The following is a 16,962-nucleotide window of genomic DNA, read 5'->3' on the forward strand; positions in this document are numbered from 1 at the left end:
CTGCTTTGGGCTATCGGTGGAGGATAGTTTTGATTGTTGTAGACAATGCATGATGATTAGGCAAACTGAAACTAATCACTGGAATGGGTCATTGAGCATGACGGTTGAAAGAATACATTAAATTTATGTATTGTGTGATGATGTGTATAATTATTGTTTATATGCATTGTGTTGTGTTGGAGAAGATAGGGGATGTACTCCACAGTTTAGGGGAAGATAGGGGATGGACCTCTAAACCGGATGTTGTTGGGAGGAGATAGGGGATGGACTCCAAAGATAGAGCTCATATGCTTATCTAGTAGTGTGTTGACAGAGCTCATATGCTTGTCATTGGAAGTGCGATAGTGCTCTTATGCATATCTGTGGAAGTGATGATATAGCTTGTATGCTTATCTGTTGGTGTGTGATATTGCTTGTATGCTTATCTGTTGGTGTGTGATATAGCTAGTATGCTTATCTATGATGAAATGGGAAAGTGCTTAATGTGAGTTATTGTCTCATATGAGTTGTTTGGTCAGGTTCTGAGCCAGGGTTATAAACTGAGAATTTGAAAAGAATTGGAAAATGGATTGTAACATGGACTTGTATGTCATAAAACCGTAAAATGTGGTAAGGGAAAGTATCAGTGTTATCCATCTATCAACTGCTAATCTTTTAGTCATTGTTCATATTTGGTTTAGTGTATCTCTGCTGGGCTGTGGCTCACCCTATATGGGAACATCATTTTCAGGTACAGGTAGCATGCCACCTCCAAGGACATAGCTTGGGAGGCTAGAGGCGGACACACTTTTGTTGTCTTATTTCTTGGATGTATTACATGTATCTTCAAACCAAGGGCTTAATGTGTAAATGAGTTAGCACTCTTTTGTTGTAACCAAGTGTTAACTTGGAAAGCTGTAAGCCAATAGGGCATTTGCTTTTGTTGTTAACATGTAATACTTTTGTAATGGAACTCTGATGAATAGAAAAAAGTGGAGCTTTTATGTATCATTGCATGTCTCTATTGATGGATTAAATGTTATTATTTTGAGGGCGTGACAGGTTTCTTGAATGAACTTCCATTTTTAATTTTCTGGAACTTCTAATTTTTTTTTGTTCAACTTCCTTTTTTATTCAAGTTTTTTTTTATTCAACTTCCTTTTTTATTTAATTTCAAAATAGATCGTTAAGGTATAGTGGTTTCTGGATTAATTGAACTTCCATTTCCAACTTTATGCAACTTTCATTTTTATTTTTATTCAACTTCTATTTTTATTGAAGTAATTTTCTATTCAACTTCCTTTTTTATTTAATTTCCAAATAGATCGTTAAGGTATAGTTGTTTCTTGAATGAACTTCCATTTTTCATTTTCTGCAACTTCCATTTTTATTTTTATTTAACTTCCATTTTTATTCAAGTATTTTTTCTACTCGACTTCTTTTTTTATTTAATTTCCAAATAGATCGTTAAGGTATAGTGGTTTCTTGAATGAACTTCCATTTTTAATTTTCTGCAACTTCCATTTCTATTTTTATTTAACTTCTATTTTTATTGAAGTCACTTTTCTATTCAACTTCCTTTTTTATTTAATTTCCAAATAGGTCATTAAGGTATAGTGGTTTCTGCATGAACTTCCATTTTTAATTTCATGCAACTTTCATTTTTCTTTTTCTTCAACTTCCATTTTTATTCAACTTACTTTTCGATTCAACTTACTTTTTTATTGAATTTTCAAATAGATCGTTAAGGTATAGTGGTTTATTGAATGAACTTCCATTTTTAATTTTCTACAACTTCTATTTTTATTTTTATTTAACTTCCATTTTTATTCAAGTGTCATTTCTACTCGACTTCCTTTTTTATTTAATTTCCAAATAGATCGTTAAGGAATAGTGGTTTCTTGAATGAACTTCCATTTTTAATTTTCTGCAACTTCTATTTTTATTGAAGTTACTTTTCTATTCAACTTCCTTTTTTTTTAAATTTCCAAATAGATCGTTAAGGTATCGTGGTTTCGGGAATGAACTTCCATTTTTTTTTATTCAACTTCTATTTTTATTCAAGGTACTTTTCTATTCAACATCCTTTTTTATTTAATTTCCAAATAGATTGTTAAGGTATAGTGGTTTCTTGAATGAAATTCCATTTTTAATTTCATGCAACTTTCATTTTTCTTTTTCATCAACTTCCATTTTTATTCAATTTACTTTTCTATTCAACTTGCTTTTTTATTTAATATCCAAATCGATCGTTAAGGTATAGTGGTTTCTTGAATGAACTTCAATTTTTAATTTTCTGAAACTTTCATTTTAATTTTTATTCAACTTCTATTTTTATTGAAGTTACTTTTCTATTCAACTTTCTTTTTTATTTAATTTGCAAATAGGTCGTTAAGGTATAGTGGTTTCTGGAATGAACTTCCATTTTTAATTTCATGCAACTTTCATTTTTTTTTCTTCAACTTCCGTTTTTATTCAATTTACTTTTCTCTTCAACTTGCTTTTTATTTAATTTCCAAATAGATCGTTAAGGTATAGTGGTTTATTGAATGAACTTCCATTTTTAATTTTCTACAACTTCTATTTTTGTTTTTATTTAACTTCCATTTTTATTCAAGTGTCATTTCTACTCGACTTCCTTTTTTATTTAATTTCAAAATAGATCGTTAAGGAATAGTGGTTTCTTGAATGAACTTCCATTTTTAATTTTCTGCAACTTCTATTTTTATTTTTATTCAACTTCTATTTTTATTGAAGTTACTTTTCTATTCAACTTCCTTTTTTATTTAATTTCTAAATAGGTCGTTAAGGTATAGTGGTTTCTAGGATGAACTTCCATTTTTAATTTCATGCAACTTTCATTTTTCTTTTTCTTCAACTTCCATTTTTATTCAATTTACTTTTCTATTCAAATTGCTTTTTTATTTAATTTCCAAATTGTAACGCCCTCAAAATAAACCCATAATAACCATAACATTAACATGCATTTATAAAAGAAAACGAATCATTTGAGTTATTCATCAGAGTATTCTTATTGAAAGACATCACGTGTAACATCCTGCAACATCAAAATAAATGCCCTAAGGGCTTACATCTTTCCAAGCTAACACTTGGACACAAAAGGATGAGTACTAACTCATTTACAAGTTAAGCCCTAGGCTTGAATGTTTACATGAAATCTCAAAAATAACAAAATAAAACATATAACTAAAGACAAGTCTTCAAAAGCCCAAACATCAAATCCTTCCAGGCTAAGTCCGTGGAGGTAGCTTATCACCTGAACCTGAAAATGATGTTCCCATAAAGGGTGAGCCACAGCCCAGTAGAAAAATACTAAACCAAATATAAGCATTGAATAAAGCTATAGCATTCAATAGATGGTTAACCAAGATAATCAATTTTATCATTAAACAGTCTCATGACACTAATGTCTAAGACACATTTCACCTTCCATTATTATCAACATGGCTCAGAACCTGGCCAAACTTACAACAGTGAATTATATATCATATTTACATTACTTCCAATATCAACAAAACAAATGAGACTCATGCTCATATCAAAACACTTCATACTTCCCATTTGATACACATTTTAGTGCTGTATCAATAATCATGTAAAAACACTTCAATATAATAAGCACACATAAAAATGGTGCTAATGGAGTCCATCCCCTATCTCCTCCCAAACAATAATCCGGTTTAGAGGTCCATCCCCTATCTTCCCCTAAACCGTGGAGTACATCCCCTATCTCCTCCCAAACAATATGCATATGCAATGCTCAATCAATACATGTAATTTCTGTATTAATTCAATAGTCTAAATTTATGACTTAAACAAATTGATTAGTTTCAATTTTCCCTAATCCGCATGCAATGTCTACAACAAGCACGACTATCCTCCACCGATAGCCCAAAACAATTATTTCTAGACTTGAAAAATAAATACACTATCAATTCATTAGGCGAGTGATTTATATTATCCAACTACACCATTTAATCAATAAATTCCCCAATTTCATGGATTTAACCAAATTCCCCAATTTCATGGATTTAACCAAATTCCCCAATTACCTTAAATTAATTACTCAAATCAATTTAGCAATTCAACTAGGGTTTTCTTTTCCCAAGATTTTCAAAGTGTCCCCAACCTATCAAAATACCAAACTTAGAACAAAGCATATAAAATGGAGTAGGAAAATCCCTACCTCGAAGAAAATAACCCGTATGGAGAAGATGGAGATGAAGACCAAAGACCAACGTGCTCCAAATCCCAAGTTTCTCAGATTAAAACGAAGCCCTCAACTCACTCTAACTTTTTAATAAAGGATCTAAGGTAGAAACTCACTCTAAGTAGATCAATCGAAAGAGAGAAGGTGTGTAGAGGGAGAGAGAGAGATAAAAAAAACACTCTAGGGGCGGTTTTTAAAAAGTTATGAAGGAAAAGTAGGTCAAAAAGTGATCCAAAAAGTGAAATCACGGACTGATATAATCGACTCTACGCTCGAGCGTAGAAAGCCCCGCTCGAGCGTAAGACACAGAATCATGCTCAAGCGTGAAGAAAGCCGCTCGAGCGTCGATTGCACCCTTCCAGAAGTTTTGCAGGCGCTGCACCCGCTCGAGCGTCAAACTCCCCGCTCGAGCGGAGGAGCAAAAACAAGGGATCACGCTCGAGCGTAAAAACTACCGCTCGAGCGGAAGAACTGCAGAGCAAAATACTGGGAGATGGAAAATCCCGCTCGAGCGTCAAAATTCCCGCTCGAGCGGAGAAGCAACAACGAAGGGACCGCTCGAGCGTTAAAACTTCCGCTCGAGCGTGAAGGCCAAAATCTGGGCATCACCTATCGGCATCTAAAATCAACCAACCTGTACCAGACCCGTCCAACACAACCTATACTTCAAATACAAAGAGATTAAAGGACAACAACAACCAATAAGTAATGACAGGATCCACGGAACCTAAGTCCGGATACAATAATTTAAAGAGAAAAGACCGGGGTCGCTATAACCTCCCCTCCTTAAAAGAATTTCGTCCCCGAAATTTAGCACAAGGTTTCGAAAACAAGTTTTTCTCAAATTCAAACAATATGATAACTCACTAATAAACAACTTGACCCAACACCGGCCATTCCATCTCTTAACAAAGAGATATGCCACAATATGCAAAACAACCATATATTTCAACCTGCATTAACACTATGCAATTTTCTTTCAATTTCAACAATTTTCAATATATTCAATATATACAATGTTCCATTAAACTTCCATTTCGAGGCAAGTTCCAAAATATTTCCATTAACCAAAACATTCTAAATGTTTCACAGCTTAAGACATATATAAAAAGCTTTAAAGTTTGACAATATTACAAAATCTAACTACAAGATTACAAATCAATAAACATGTCCGGATATTTCTCGCGGACTTCCAACTTACGTTCCCATGTGGCTTCCTCCACCCCGTGATGTTTCCACAAAACTTTCACCAAAGGAATGGTCTTGCCTCGCAAGACTTGATCCCGTTTATCCAAGACTCGAACCGGTCTCTCCTCATACGAGACATCCTCATCAACTACTAAATCGGTCCAATCCACACTACAACAAGTTGGGCCTTGAGTGACGAAATTTTTTTGTCTTCAAAGAGCTAATTTCGTCACTATAGATATTTGTGAGGAAATATTTTCGTCACCGGTTTCGTCATTGAATGTTTGTCACTAAAAACCAACGTGACGAAAAATAATTTCGTCACCAATGAAATTACTTCAGCGACGAAATTTTTTGTCACCAATAAAACAACATTTTGTCGCCAAAAATTCTCATTTTCGTCACCAAATAGTTTTTCAATACCATATTTATAACTTTAGTTGACGAATAAATTTGTCACGCATGTTGATCATTGATGAGGAAATAATTTCGTCACAATAAGATGTAAAGATGACGAAATTTTTCGTCTTCAAAAGTCATAATTTTGTCACCAATAAAATAATATTTTGTCGCCAAAAATTCTCATTTTCGTCACCAAATAGTTATTCAGTACCATATTTATAACTTTAGTTGACGAATAAATTTGTGACGCATGTTGATCATTGATGAGGAAATAATTTCGTCACAATAAGATGTAAAGGTGACGAAATTTTTCGTCTTCAAAAGTCATAATTTTGTCACCAATAAAATAACATTTTGTTGCCAAAAAATCTCATTTTCGTCACCAAATAATTATTCAGTACCATATTTATAATTTTAGTTGACGAATAAATTTGTCACGCATGTTGATCATTGATGAGGAAATAATTTCGTCACAATAAGATGTAAAGGTGACGAAATTTTTCGTCTTCAAAAGTCATACATGGGTGACGAAATATATTTCGTCATAAATATATATATACGTGATGAAATTTTTAGTCACCAAACAACAAAATAAATAAAAACTTTCATATATAAACTGCAGTAAATTTTGTCACAAAAAAAGTTTATTGGTGACGAATAATCACTTTGTCATAATAACAAGTACAAATGACGAAACAAATTCATCACTAAACTCGTTCCGTATTTTATATTCAATTTAAATTATTATTTCACAAATATCCCTACTCATATCCCAATAGCCTTTTAATTGTACTAAGAAATCCACTAGCTATTATACAGCACTCCACAAAAAAATTCACTAAACAATTTATTTTATAAATCAAAATATATCCATCAAACAACCTTTAATAATAATCCATTAAGTATCACAAAAAAACCATCAAAGTAAATCTCAAAATAAACTAACGTGGAGTCCACCAAAAAAAATCAACACTCAATCTTAATTTGCAACTACAACTAAGCATCAGTTTAGGAAAAAAATTCAACAGTTGATTTTCATTTGCAAGTATGCTTCCGAACATCATCAAAACCAATCTACAAAAAAAATAAACAAGGCAAACATTAGCATAGAATGTATATATATAAAGTTTATTATAATAGCAAAGTTTTATTATAAACTTAAAGCCAAATATCATAAACTTAACAAATATATAGAACTGTTCTCAAGATCACAAGCTTGAAGTTATTTGAATAGAAATTAACAGAGATTAACTAAAAAGATGAATACCATGCTCATTCCCACCCATGGGCTTTGCAATGATCACCTTAACATGGCAATTAACTATATCCCTAGAATTATGCTCGGATCAAAAACTGGCTGTGACCCACGGACAGCAGCCAAACCAGTTATAACACTACAACATCTCATGGTAAGAACCAAAGCATGCAGTCAATGAGAATGGGAAGGAACAAATATTGTGGCTGCTGCACAAATGGGATTTAAAAAAATTTTGAAGAGAGAGAGAGAGCAACAACCTACAATGCAAAAAATGGAAAACTGGACCATTAGCTTGGTGAGTTGTGACAGCAATGACCAAAATGGATGTAGATAATAAGCTTATTATTTTTAACATTAGCATTAAAAGGCCACGCGCAAAACCTAAAAACAGCTCCCTTCTAAATTTAGAAAATAATACACACTGCTATACGTATTATTTTGTTTTAACATTGATTGCTTCCTTTTTTTTTTTCTTTTTTTTTTTGATCAACAAAAACTTTATTGATGAAAGAACCTTACAAGAAGGAGAAAATACATCAATAAAGGGGACAAGAAAGGACAGGGGAGAGGGGGATGATGCACAGCACCAAAACCAAACTGTTGGTGACGGACCAACAAGAACACAAAAAACACACCAGACAGCAGGATAAAACGCACACAGCAAGCTACCCATCCCAGCAAAGGTATATAGAAAATATACATCACCAGGCCTACAATTAGATTCATATCCAAAACTGAAGCAAAACTGAAGCAAAATTACCCAGACCAGCTGCCCAGCAGATCTGTCCACTCACACAGCATAGAGATACAACCAGCAAAGCAGAATGATACCAACAGCAGAGCATACAGATACCAATAGCAGAGCATACAGATACTTGTGACTTAGGCTATACAGATACCAACATCCACAGATGGAAACACACCTAACAGCAGGCTATTATCTGACTTAGTTTTGTCTCTACTTTGGTTCGTGTGTATTTTAACTAGAGTCATGCTAAGTAAGAATTTTGATAATGAATCTATTTTCATTAAATACATCTTCAAACTTGTTAAATCTTAGTTAATAAGTAGTCAAACTATTGTACTTTAACTAGTATATACTAACCAACATGAGAAAAATAAAATGATAAAGCGAGCGAGACTTACCAAAAAGGCGATGTACGAGTTCATGGGATACCTCATCCTCTAAATTGTCCTTTGAAACCTTGCTTCTTAAGAAACTCCATGATGCTTGATGTGATCTCAAAATGCTCGTCAATCGACCCATTCATCTTCTCTATCTCATTATTTTGTGCTTGAATTTCCTCTCTTTGTACTTGAACTTAATAATGACATAGCAATATGCTAAAGTGGCGTTACAAAAAACTGCATGTAAGATTAATACAACTAGGGAGGGGAAGTAAGGAGCAATTTACAGTCAACCTCGGAAGATAAATGAACAGCAAAGTTTGTCGGCAACACATATAATGGCATACCTTATTGGACAATTTAGTGAAATTCGTGATGGCCCTTCAATAATCTCAGAATCTAATATGACAAAGAGAGAGAAAAAAACAATAGTTATTCAAAGCATCACAAAGATATATAATCATCAAAAAACCAAAACAAAATCACTTGGCATAATTTATTTTTTTGTCTCATTCCTTTCCATGAGCATACCTGAATCCAGTGCAGCAACAGCAGGCTGAACACAATCTTGTAGGACAGGACGATCAAGGTTTGAAATCATGCCCATATAGGCAACCACTATGATATAGTCTCCTTTACAAAGACAATAGACTGGGTCAGAGCGCAGATGAATTGCAAGCAACAAAAACAAGAAAGTAAGAGAAAACCTATGTTCAAGCATACCACTAAACTGACCCACAACTTGAAGAAGATTTGTTCCATATTTAAGCATATGCATCACGACAGTTGGAAGCTGTGGACCAGTGTCCTAATGGGGGTGGGGGAAAACACAAAATGTTTGTTACAATTTGCATTCATTGTGCATAATGTTGTCACAAAAAATAACTTCCCCAAAACTAAACAAGCACAAACCATGAACACATTAGTCCTTTTATCCACTCCTTTTCCATTTAACAGAAAGCTACAGAAGTTAAACAACAAAAAGCTGGTCAGAATGAAAATGTAATAATTCAACTTAGCCAAAAACAAGGGAGAAAAAAGGTCATACTTCACTTGTGGGGGTGTTGTGATACATGAAGATGTCTCAATATTATCTGTTTGAGCCACAAATAACCGCTGCAGGAAAAACAAAGGCAAACTAACTAAGCAAGCAACCCACTGAGTGCTTTCAATAAATATTTTTTACCATTTAATAGATAGGAAAAATAACAAGATGAGGAATCAAAAAAATTGAATCAGAAGACACTGATATATCCCTGTCACTTCCCAGAGGGCTCCACAGCCTACTGATCCCCTTACCACCCACAATGGACAGGTATTATGGTCTCAATCCATCTGATCATACCGATTATTTGCACAACAGTGTTCATGACAATGCCATAGGAAAAATAAATAAATAAACAAAAACTGAGAAAATTCTTGATAGCCCTGATTGCTTGGAAAAAAACAAATATTGCTCCAATCTACAGATTGCTTCTTGGAACATAAGCAAGACTTATGACATATATATTAAATTAATTACATTAATACATCGAGTACGAAGAAAAGCTACAAATCAGGTGAAAAAGAAAACTGAACTTGGATAATTATGTTTAACAAAAATGGTCCCATGAATTAAGCTAGGCAATAAAAAGTGGTGTGGAAGGAAAGCTGGACAGTGATCCTAAAAGTCAAATGGAGTGGACTTTCAAGGAAAGGTACATAATATTAATTAAGAAGTAGCTTAAGAAGAGAATATTTATAACTTCTTGAAAGATAGAGCCACTGTTTGGTGCAGAAGTAAAATTTCAAACAGTCAAGCATGTCAGCCATTTCACATGATTTAAGCTAGTTCCACATCCATTATAACCCTCAGCCCTTCCAATACCTCAAATACATGGGACGACAGCTACATGATGGCCTTATTTTAAATAATTTCGAGAAAGTAGTAGCATGCATTTCAGCGACACAAGTTTGGTGGGTTTGTCACATAGCAGAATGTTTCCCAATTAAATTAGGTCGAGCAAAGAGGATTATAAATATAGGAACCTTGGTAAAACATTTCCACTGAAATCAAATATATCTCATAAATCACAAAGACTTTGCCTGAGCATATAGAACTTTATTTGTGTTATCCAAAATGGTTTAAACAATACTTACCACTTTATCTTCTGCAGAAGGTTTTGCATTCTTCAAAATATGGAAATCATATGCAAATGTCCCATAGCCAGGCTACAATATAGAACAGAATTATTACCAACTTCTGTTCTTCAAAGTAAATGAATAATTAGGTATGAGAGGAAAAGGAAAAACAACCTTAACTTCAAGAAAAGCAAGTATCTGGCCCATTTTCATTCGTGGATAGAATCTGCGCGCAGAGAGACAATTCTAAGCATATAATTCAGTAATGAATGTAATTAATCATTGGCCAACGATTTAACATCTGTCCATGTGGAAATATTCTTAAAGCATATTGTGTAAAAGAAAACTCAATAAGCTACAAAACCAGGTTTAATTAGACGCCTAGTTGTAAGCTCGATCACTTCGAACCTAAGAAGCACGGACACGTGACACGATACGGATACGACACAGACACGCCGACACATTAATTTTCAAAAAATGCAGGACACGACACATGGGGGACACGCATGAAATATATAATTTTATATATTTATTATATATTATATACATAAATATATCATTCAAAGATAATAAAAAATGCAATATGACACTAATTCCTATAAATTTATATGGGTTTTGTTTTATAATTGTATCTTAAGTTGTTTTGTTCAAATTTATAATTAGTTTCACATGTGTTTAATCGATAGACACGTGTGTTTCAGCGATTTACACTTGTGTCATCCGAGTGTCCAAAGAGTGTCTGAATTTTTTAAAAAAATTTAAAAATAGAACACGTTTTGAAGAGTGTCGGACACGTGTCCTAAGACTGTCGGTGTCCGACACGGACATGACACGGATACGTCACCTTCTTAGAAGTGTCCGTGCTTTCGAACCATTTTAATCACACTGCCTGATAAACAGTCACCAAACTGACCAAGAAAAATGCCAAAATAAACATAATAATTGCTCACTCACCAACAAAGGCTATCATAAAATGTTATTTGTAAAAAAGTAAAAGAATAAAATAAAATGCAAGAAATTTATCCCCTCCCTTAGTTCACATAAGTTGGTCTTTGTACAATGCATAACAACATAATACAGAAACTCGATCTGACAATTGGTCAACTTTTGACCACTATGGAAAATAATATATTATAGAAGAGACACAGAACTCAAACAAGACGAGTGTCATTGAACACTAAGTTTGCTTATACCGACATAAATAGGCTATGCAGGTCAGAAGCTTGGTTTTTTTAGATTGGGTAGGTATATGATTTTGTATGTCTGCACAATACCCTTGGCCTTTCCAATAATATGGCCTCAACTACAAATTTTTCTCATCAATTTTGGAGGAAAAAGAGGCCTGCCATCACACAGGTTGCACCCCTGGTCCAAAAGGGGTGAAGTGGAATAAGAGATTCACATTACTAGGCCTATCATGCTGGTGTTTGGAACATTGGAAGACAAATATTCATATTTCATGAACATGACATGGTTAAATATTGCATCCTTGCAACTAGAAAAAGGTGAACTAGTCAGGAGATGCAGCATACATCTTGTCTTCCACCGACCTAGCTCATACAATGGATAAAAATAACCAAAGAAAGATAATTGATCCCCTATAATAGCAGTCAACTTTGGTACATATACAGCCTTGCGCAAGACTCTGCCTATAATTGGCTTTTAAAAAACTAGGAAGATTAAGAAGAAATGTCTGATTGAAACAACCAAGCCAATGAGAGACTTTTCCAACCATCAATGTAGGTAGACTGTAATAAAACATGTAATTTCAGTAACTACTATGATACACACAGTATTGCATGGAAAAATTGAACTAAAAGAAAATTAGTATTCTATTAATCTCATATTAGTAAAAGATATATGTACAACAGAATATAACTTACACCCAAAGAGGAAGGGGATGGGAGGCAGAGGACAAAAAAGTTTCTACCTTGACATAATTGTTGAGATAGTTTGGAGATAATTGTTCGCTTCAGTGTTCATATCTCTTACACTGCAGAAGCTGCTCCCTATCTAAATATGCAGAAAGAAAACTTATAAGATATAAGTAGGAAAAGAATTGCACAAAAAAGTCAAGCAGACTCAGTAGACCGCAAAACCTCATCTGCAAGACTAAGAAGTTCTTCGGAATCCTTGTCGGCAAACCATCCATTCTTACAAGCATTCTGCCAAATAAAAGACTAGGTAAGTACGAAACTATGGGCATTGTTAGAGATATAGAATGAAAGAGAGATTTAAAGGGCATAAACTCAATAAAACACATGCACAAACTAATGAAATCAGGATATCAAAACTTTCAAGTTAAATAAATAGATAGATAAATAAAAACAAAAAATTGAGGAGAGGTCTCCGTGCATGCTATACATAGCATGACAAGTTCGGACTTCAGACCTGCCCCTAAGCATCAATAGTGGCATTGAACAGGAGATGTTGCCATGATCAGCATCCAAAACATGTCCTAATTTATTGTATATAATTAACAACTAATTAATTCATAATCTTCAAAGGGAGGAAAAAAACAAAAAAACAAAAAAAACACTAAATTTAAAGCCTTTTTCTTCTCTATATATCAAATGCCACTAAAGAAAACACTTATTGTTTGGGCAATGCATGCTCGAGCAAGGCAGGCGATGATTCAACAATGCAGAGAGAGATCCTGAGAGCTTCACCCAAAGTGCACTTGAGTGGGCCAGAAAATTTCAAAATCATCACACGACCTGGTCTGGAAAATATAAATAGGGTATTTATTTGCTTTTCAATTTGATACACACAAAAAACACACACACAGATCAGAAACAGGTTTCATACAGATACTTGTGACTTAGGCTATACAGATACCAACATCCACAGATGGAAACACACCTAACAGCAGGTTATTATCTGACTTAGTTTTGTCTCTACTTTGGTTAGGGTGTATTTTAACTAGGGTCATGCTAAGTAAGAATTTTGATAATGAATCTATTTTCATTAAATACATCTTCAAACTTGTTAAATCTTAGTTAATAAGTAGTCAAACTGCTATACTTTAACTAGTATATACTAACCAACATGAGAAAAATAAAAAGATAAAACAAGCGAGACTTACCGAAAAGGCGATGTACGAGTTCATGAGATACCTCATCCTCTAAATTGTCCTTTGAAACCTTGCTTCTTAAGAAACTCCATGATGCTTGACGTCATCTCAAAATTCTCATCAATCGACCCAGTTCAATTAATATATATGTCTGACAAAGAAAAACTTGATATATCTACATGGAAAACAAAAAGAGAGAAAATTCACTCTCAAATTACAAATATGTAAACATACTTGGGGAAAGAAGGTTTTAGAAAGACGTTCTGTTTTCCCATCAGCATATATTGCTTGGATAAGGTATGATATGCCATAGTTCAAATAATATATATGTTTGATGAAAAACTTGATATATCTTCAAGTAAAAAATAAGGAGAAAAAAAACACTCAAACTACAAATATGTAAACATACTGGGGAAAGAAGGTATCATTAGCAAAAGACACAGAAAGTCATAATATATTACCCAGAGCTTCCCTTTCCATCAGCATATCTTACTTGGATAGGACGCACTCCCTGAAAAACACAAGAATGATCAAACTATTAAACAAAAGCTAGTCAACTCACATGACAGACCATGCATAGCAGCAAAAGACCTCACCCCAGGCAAAGTGTGTTGGTTCTGTAAAGCACTCATTGCCCTATCAGCTTCTTCAGAAGTAGTGTATTTTACAAAACAACATCCTGCAGAAGTAAAAAGTTCGTACCCTGATTTCATTTACTTCTACCTTTTCTAGTGTGAGACAAGTAGATGTAAACGCTCGTACCAGTTGACTATGCTTATGTGATAAAAAGATACATAAAAATTATTGAACAGTAAACATCAAGAAAAGTAATACTGATACTACATCAAGGATTACATATCAAAATTCACAAATCCAAGACATATCAAGTCACGTTGTTCGAAAACAGCAGCGCTGTGTTGCTATCATTAAATAAGATATATATAGTTTTTTTTTTACACCGAAGCTTCTGGACAGACATAAACAACAACCAAAATTAATGTGCAAGAGCTACATATTGTGTATATATTCGTCAAAACAATAGGTGCCAACAAATTTAAATATGGTGTTCGCTATAATCAACAAAAAAGTTCACTTCAGGCTTCTCAAATTAATAACAGTGGTGATTTGAGTGGGATTGGTTGAGTAGGATTTGGGTGATTTGAGTGAATTTTCTCAACTACTAGAATAAAAGAACAGGCATGAATTGTACAGAGAGAACAAATGCACCCACACAAATTCCAACATCCAATACACCTTTAAAAAGGAGAAATTAGTTTATATATAATTGTCAGGAAATTAAAAATCAAAACATCCAGAGGAAGCCAACACATAGACCATCATCTTCAGGATAAAATTTAGTCACTCTAAAAATAGAACCATGTTGAAAATTACTCGAATATCAACAGGCACAAAAAAATGCATTAGAAAATAATAACCAAACCAAAATAAGCTTTGTGTCCCAATCAAGTAGGGAAGGCTATGTGAATCCTTTTTCTCCATTCTACTCCAAAAAACAAAAAACAAAAAAAAAATAGGAAAAGAATATCAAGCCCCATTGCATTCACCACAGTAGTCATTCAAAATTGATTCCCATTCAGAATAAAAAGATGAATGGCTATTATGTCTGCACCACCTGATTCACTTGTCTAATTGTTATCTCATTCTTTTCCTCCATTTATTTAGATCTAAATGAACACAACCATAGAAGGAGAACATAATGAAATCTGACAAATATATGCATCAACTGATATGCAGAATCTAAGTGATTCAATAGCTGAAAGGAGAAGGTCAATTTAATACTCAGCAATTCAACATCACTAAAACATGTTGGTGAATAAAACTAAGCTATACAATATCAATTTTCAGTCCTAAACAAAATATACATTATTGCAAGGAGGGAGGCCAAGGCCAATCCACTTGGTTGGCAAACTAACCAGCCATGAGAAGGACAAGTCCTAGTTTCTGTTGGCTTCACATTAATAGCTTTAATCAATCTCCATGTTCTGCAATCCATCAAAGATGAAGATGGATACCCTTGTCCCATTCACAAGTTTCATAATTCATAAATAAAAACTCAAAGCTACACTAGGCCATTAGAAAACATGCAATGACTAAAGTTGCTTCAAAAGTCGCTCTCAATTTTGCCTTGTCGACATGATGATTGACTGAAACACCAGTCACAACACCAAAGAAAATATTGTTGCATCATGCCAATTCAAAGATTATCAGCAACATATTAAATCATTGACATGTTTTGGTGAATTTTTGCTTACTTATTATCAGCAACATATTAAATCATTGACATGTTTTGGTGAATTTTGGCTTGCTTACAAGCTTTCCCATGTATTTTCCATCATAGGAATGTCTGGCTAATGTAGTGTACGGGGAGCAAATATTCAGGCGTGCCCGTATTCCTTTCTTCCTAGCTCCGTCGATATCCGATCACCTGCGCGCAAATAACGGTGAGCTACCCGGCGGTGTGTGGCCGGAAACACCCTCCGACGGTCAAATTAGCACACACCTTAGAGGGAATAGAGAGAAGGGAGAGAGTGTTTGAGTGTAAGGATTTCTTACAGAGATGTTCCCCTCACGTATGGGGGGCGCAGACATGCTTTTATACCTTCTGAGCCCCATATCCACTCCCAGTCATCTCCTGGCACGTGGCTCTGCTATCCCATCTGTCAGCATAAACCATGCCATTCACCACCTAACCTCAACTGCCTGACTTCACAGCTGGAGCTCGGCAGCCGAGCTGCTCTACCTCGGCCATGTCATGCTTCAAACCCATGCGCCTAGCCGAACAAACACATGAAGGACCGGGCTAGGCGGCATCCCGGCAAAGCCTAGCTCGGGCTCCTCCTTTGGTTGGCCTTCTTGCCGGTCAATCAACTACCTCGGCTGACCGCGCCTTTCCGGGCGCCGGTCTCTCGGTCTGTCCGGTTTCGACCATCCTCGGACCGAGCATCCTGGTCTGACCGGTCACTTCCTGGCCGAGCGGTTTCTGTACGGTCCGGGGTGGCACACACACTCAGTCCAACTCTGCCCGGCCCAAGTTCCCTCAGCCCATTTCCGGGCGGATAGTTGATCAGCTCGGCCCCATACACCGTTGGGCCCTCAACCTGCTTGGCCGTCACCTCGGCCCAACTCCAGATCATAAATTACCCTCTCATGTAGTTTACCATGTATTGAACAGAATTCTTCATCTCATACATTTCTAAATAACAAACTAAATGTCTATCAACGGCTGTTTATCATTTGATCAAGTCATTACAAGAGAAAACAACAAAATAAATTTGGGCCACGTTCAACTTTTCTAAACCAGGGACTTATGATATGCAGTACAGTTTTGAGATGATAGTTTTCTGCAAGGAATCTGATGTAATATATTAGATTGTCTCAATTGACTAATAGATGTTAGTGGATATATGCTCAAAGGATATGTCTCAGACCTCTCTCATCTTTTTAATATGGAAGAAACTATGAATACTTAAATAATAATATGTGTGATATTAAATTAGATTAGATTCTCTCTGCTGTACTTAAACTAAGGATACATTGTTTTACCCCTAACCAATAAAACCC

General features: G+C 34.7%; 1 protein-coding gene across 2 annotated transcripts; it reads right to left on the reverse strand.

Moving 5' to 3' along the window:
* Positions 1–7,993: 7,993 nt before the first annotated feature.
* LOC114296904 (E4 SUMO-protein ligase PIAL2-like) lies at positions 7,994–13,054 on the reverse strand. Of its 2 annotated transcripts, XM_082912137.1 has the most exons (9): positions 12,407–13,044; positions 12,238–12,320; positions 10,482–10,533; positions 10,326–10,397; positions 9,235–9,302; positions 9,099–9,147; positions 8,910–8,994; positions 8,718–8,819; positions 7,994–8,585 (listed from the first exon to the last, which is right to left on the reverse strand). In XM_082912137.1, exons 2-9 carry the CDS (start codon positions 12,288–12,290, stop codon positions 8,476–8,478), a joined length of 591 nt encoding a protein of 196 aa, XP_082768263.1. In that variant the 5' UTR covers positions 12,291–12,320; positions 12,407–13,044; the 3' UTR covers positions 7,994–8,475. The 2 variants fall into 2 exon arrangements, with proteins under 2 accessions (XP_082768263.1, XP_082768262.1); XM_082912136.1 differs by having other exon boundaries at positions 9,099–9,302; positions 12,407–13,054.
* Positions 13,055–16,962: the final 3,908 nt, after the last annotated feature.

Source organism: Camellia sinensis, unplaced genomic scaffold, assembly GCF_055761805.1.
Source record: "Camellia sinensis isolate YWXY unplaced genomic scaffold, ASM5576180v1 Unanchor2, whole genome shotgun sequence".
NCBI classification, from domain to species: domain Eukaryota; kingdom Viridiplantae; phylum Streptophyta; class Magnoliopsida; order Ericales; family Theaceae; genus Camellia; species Camellia sinensis.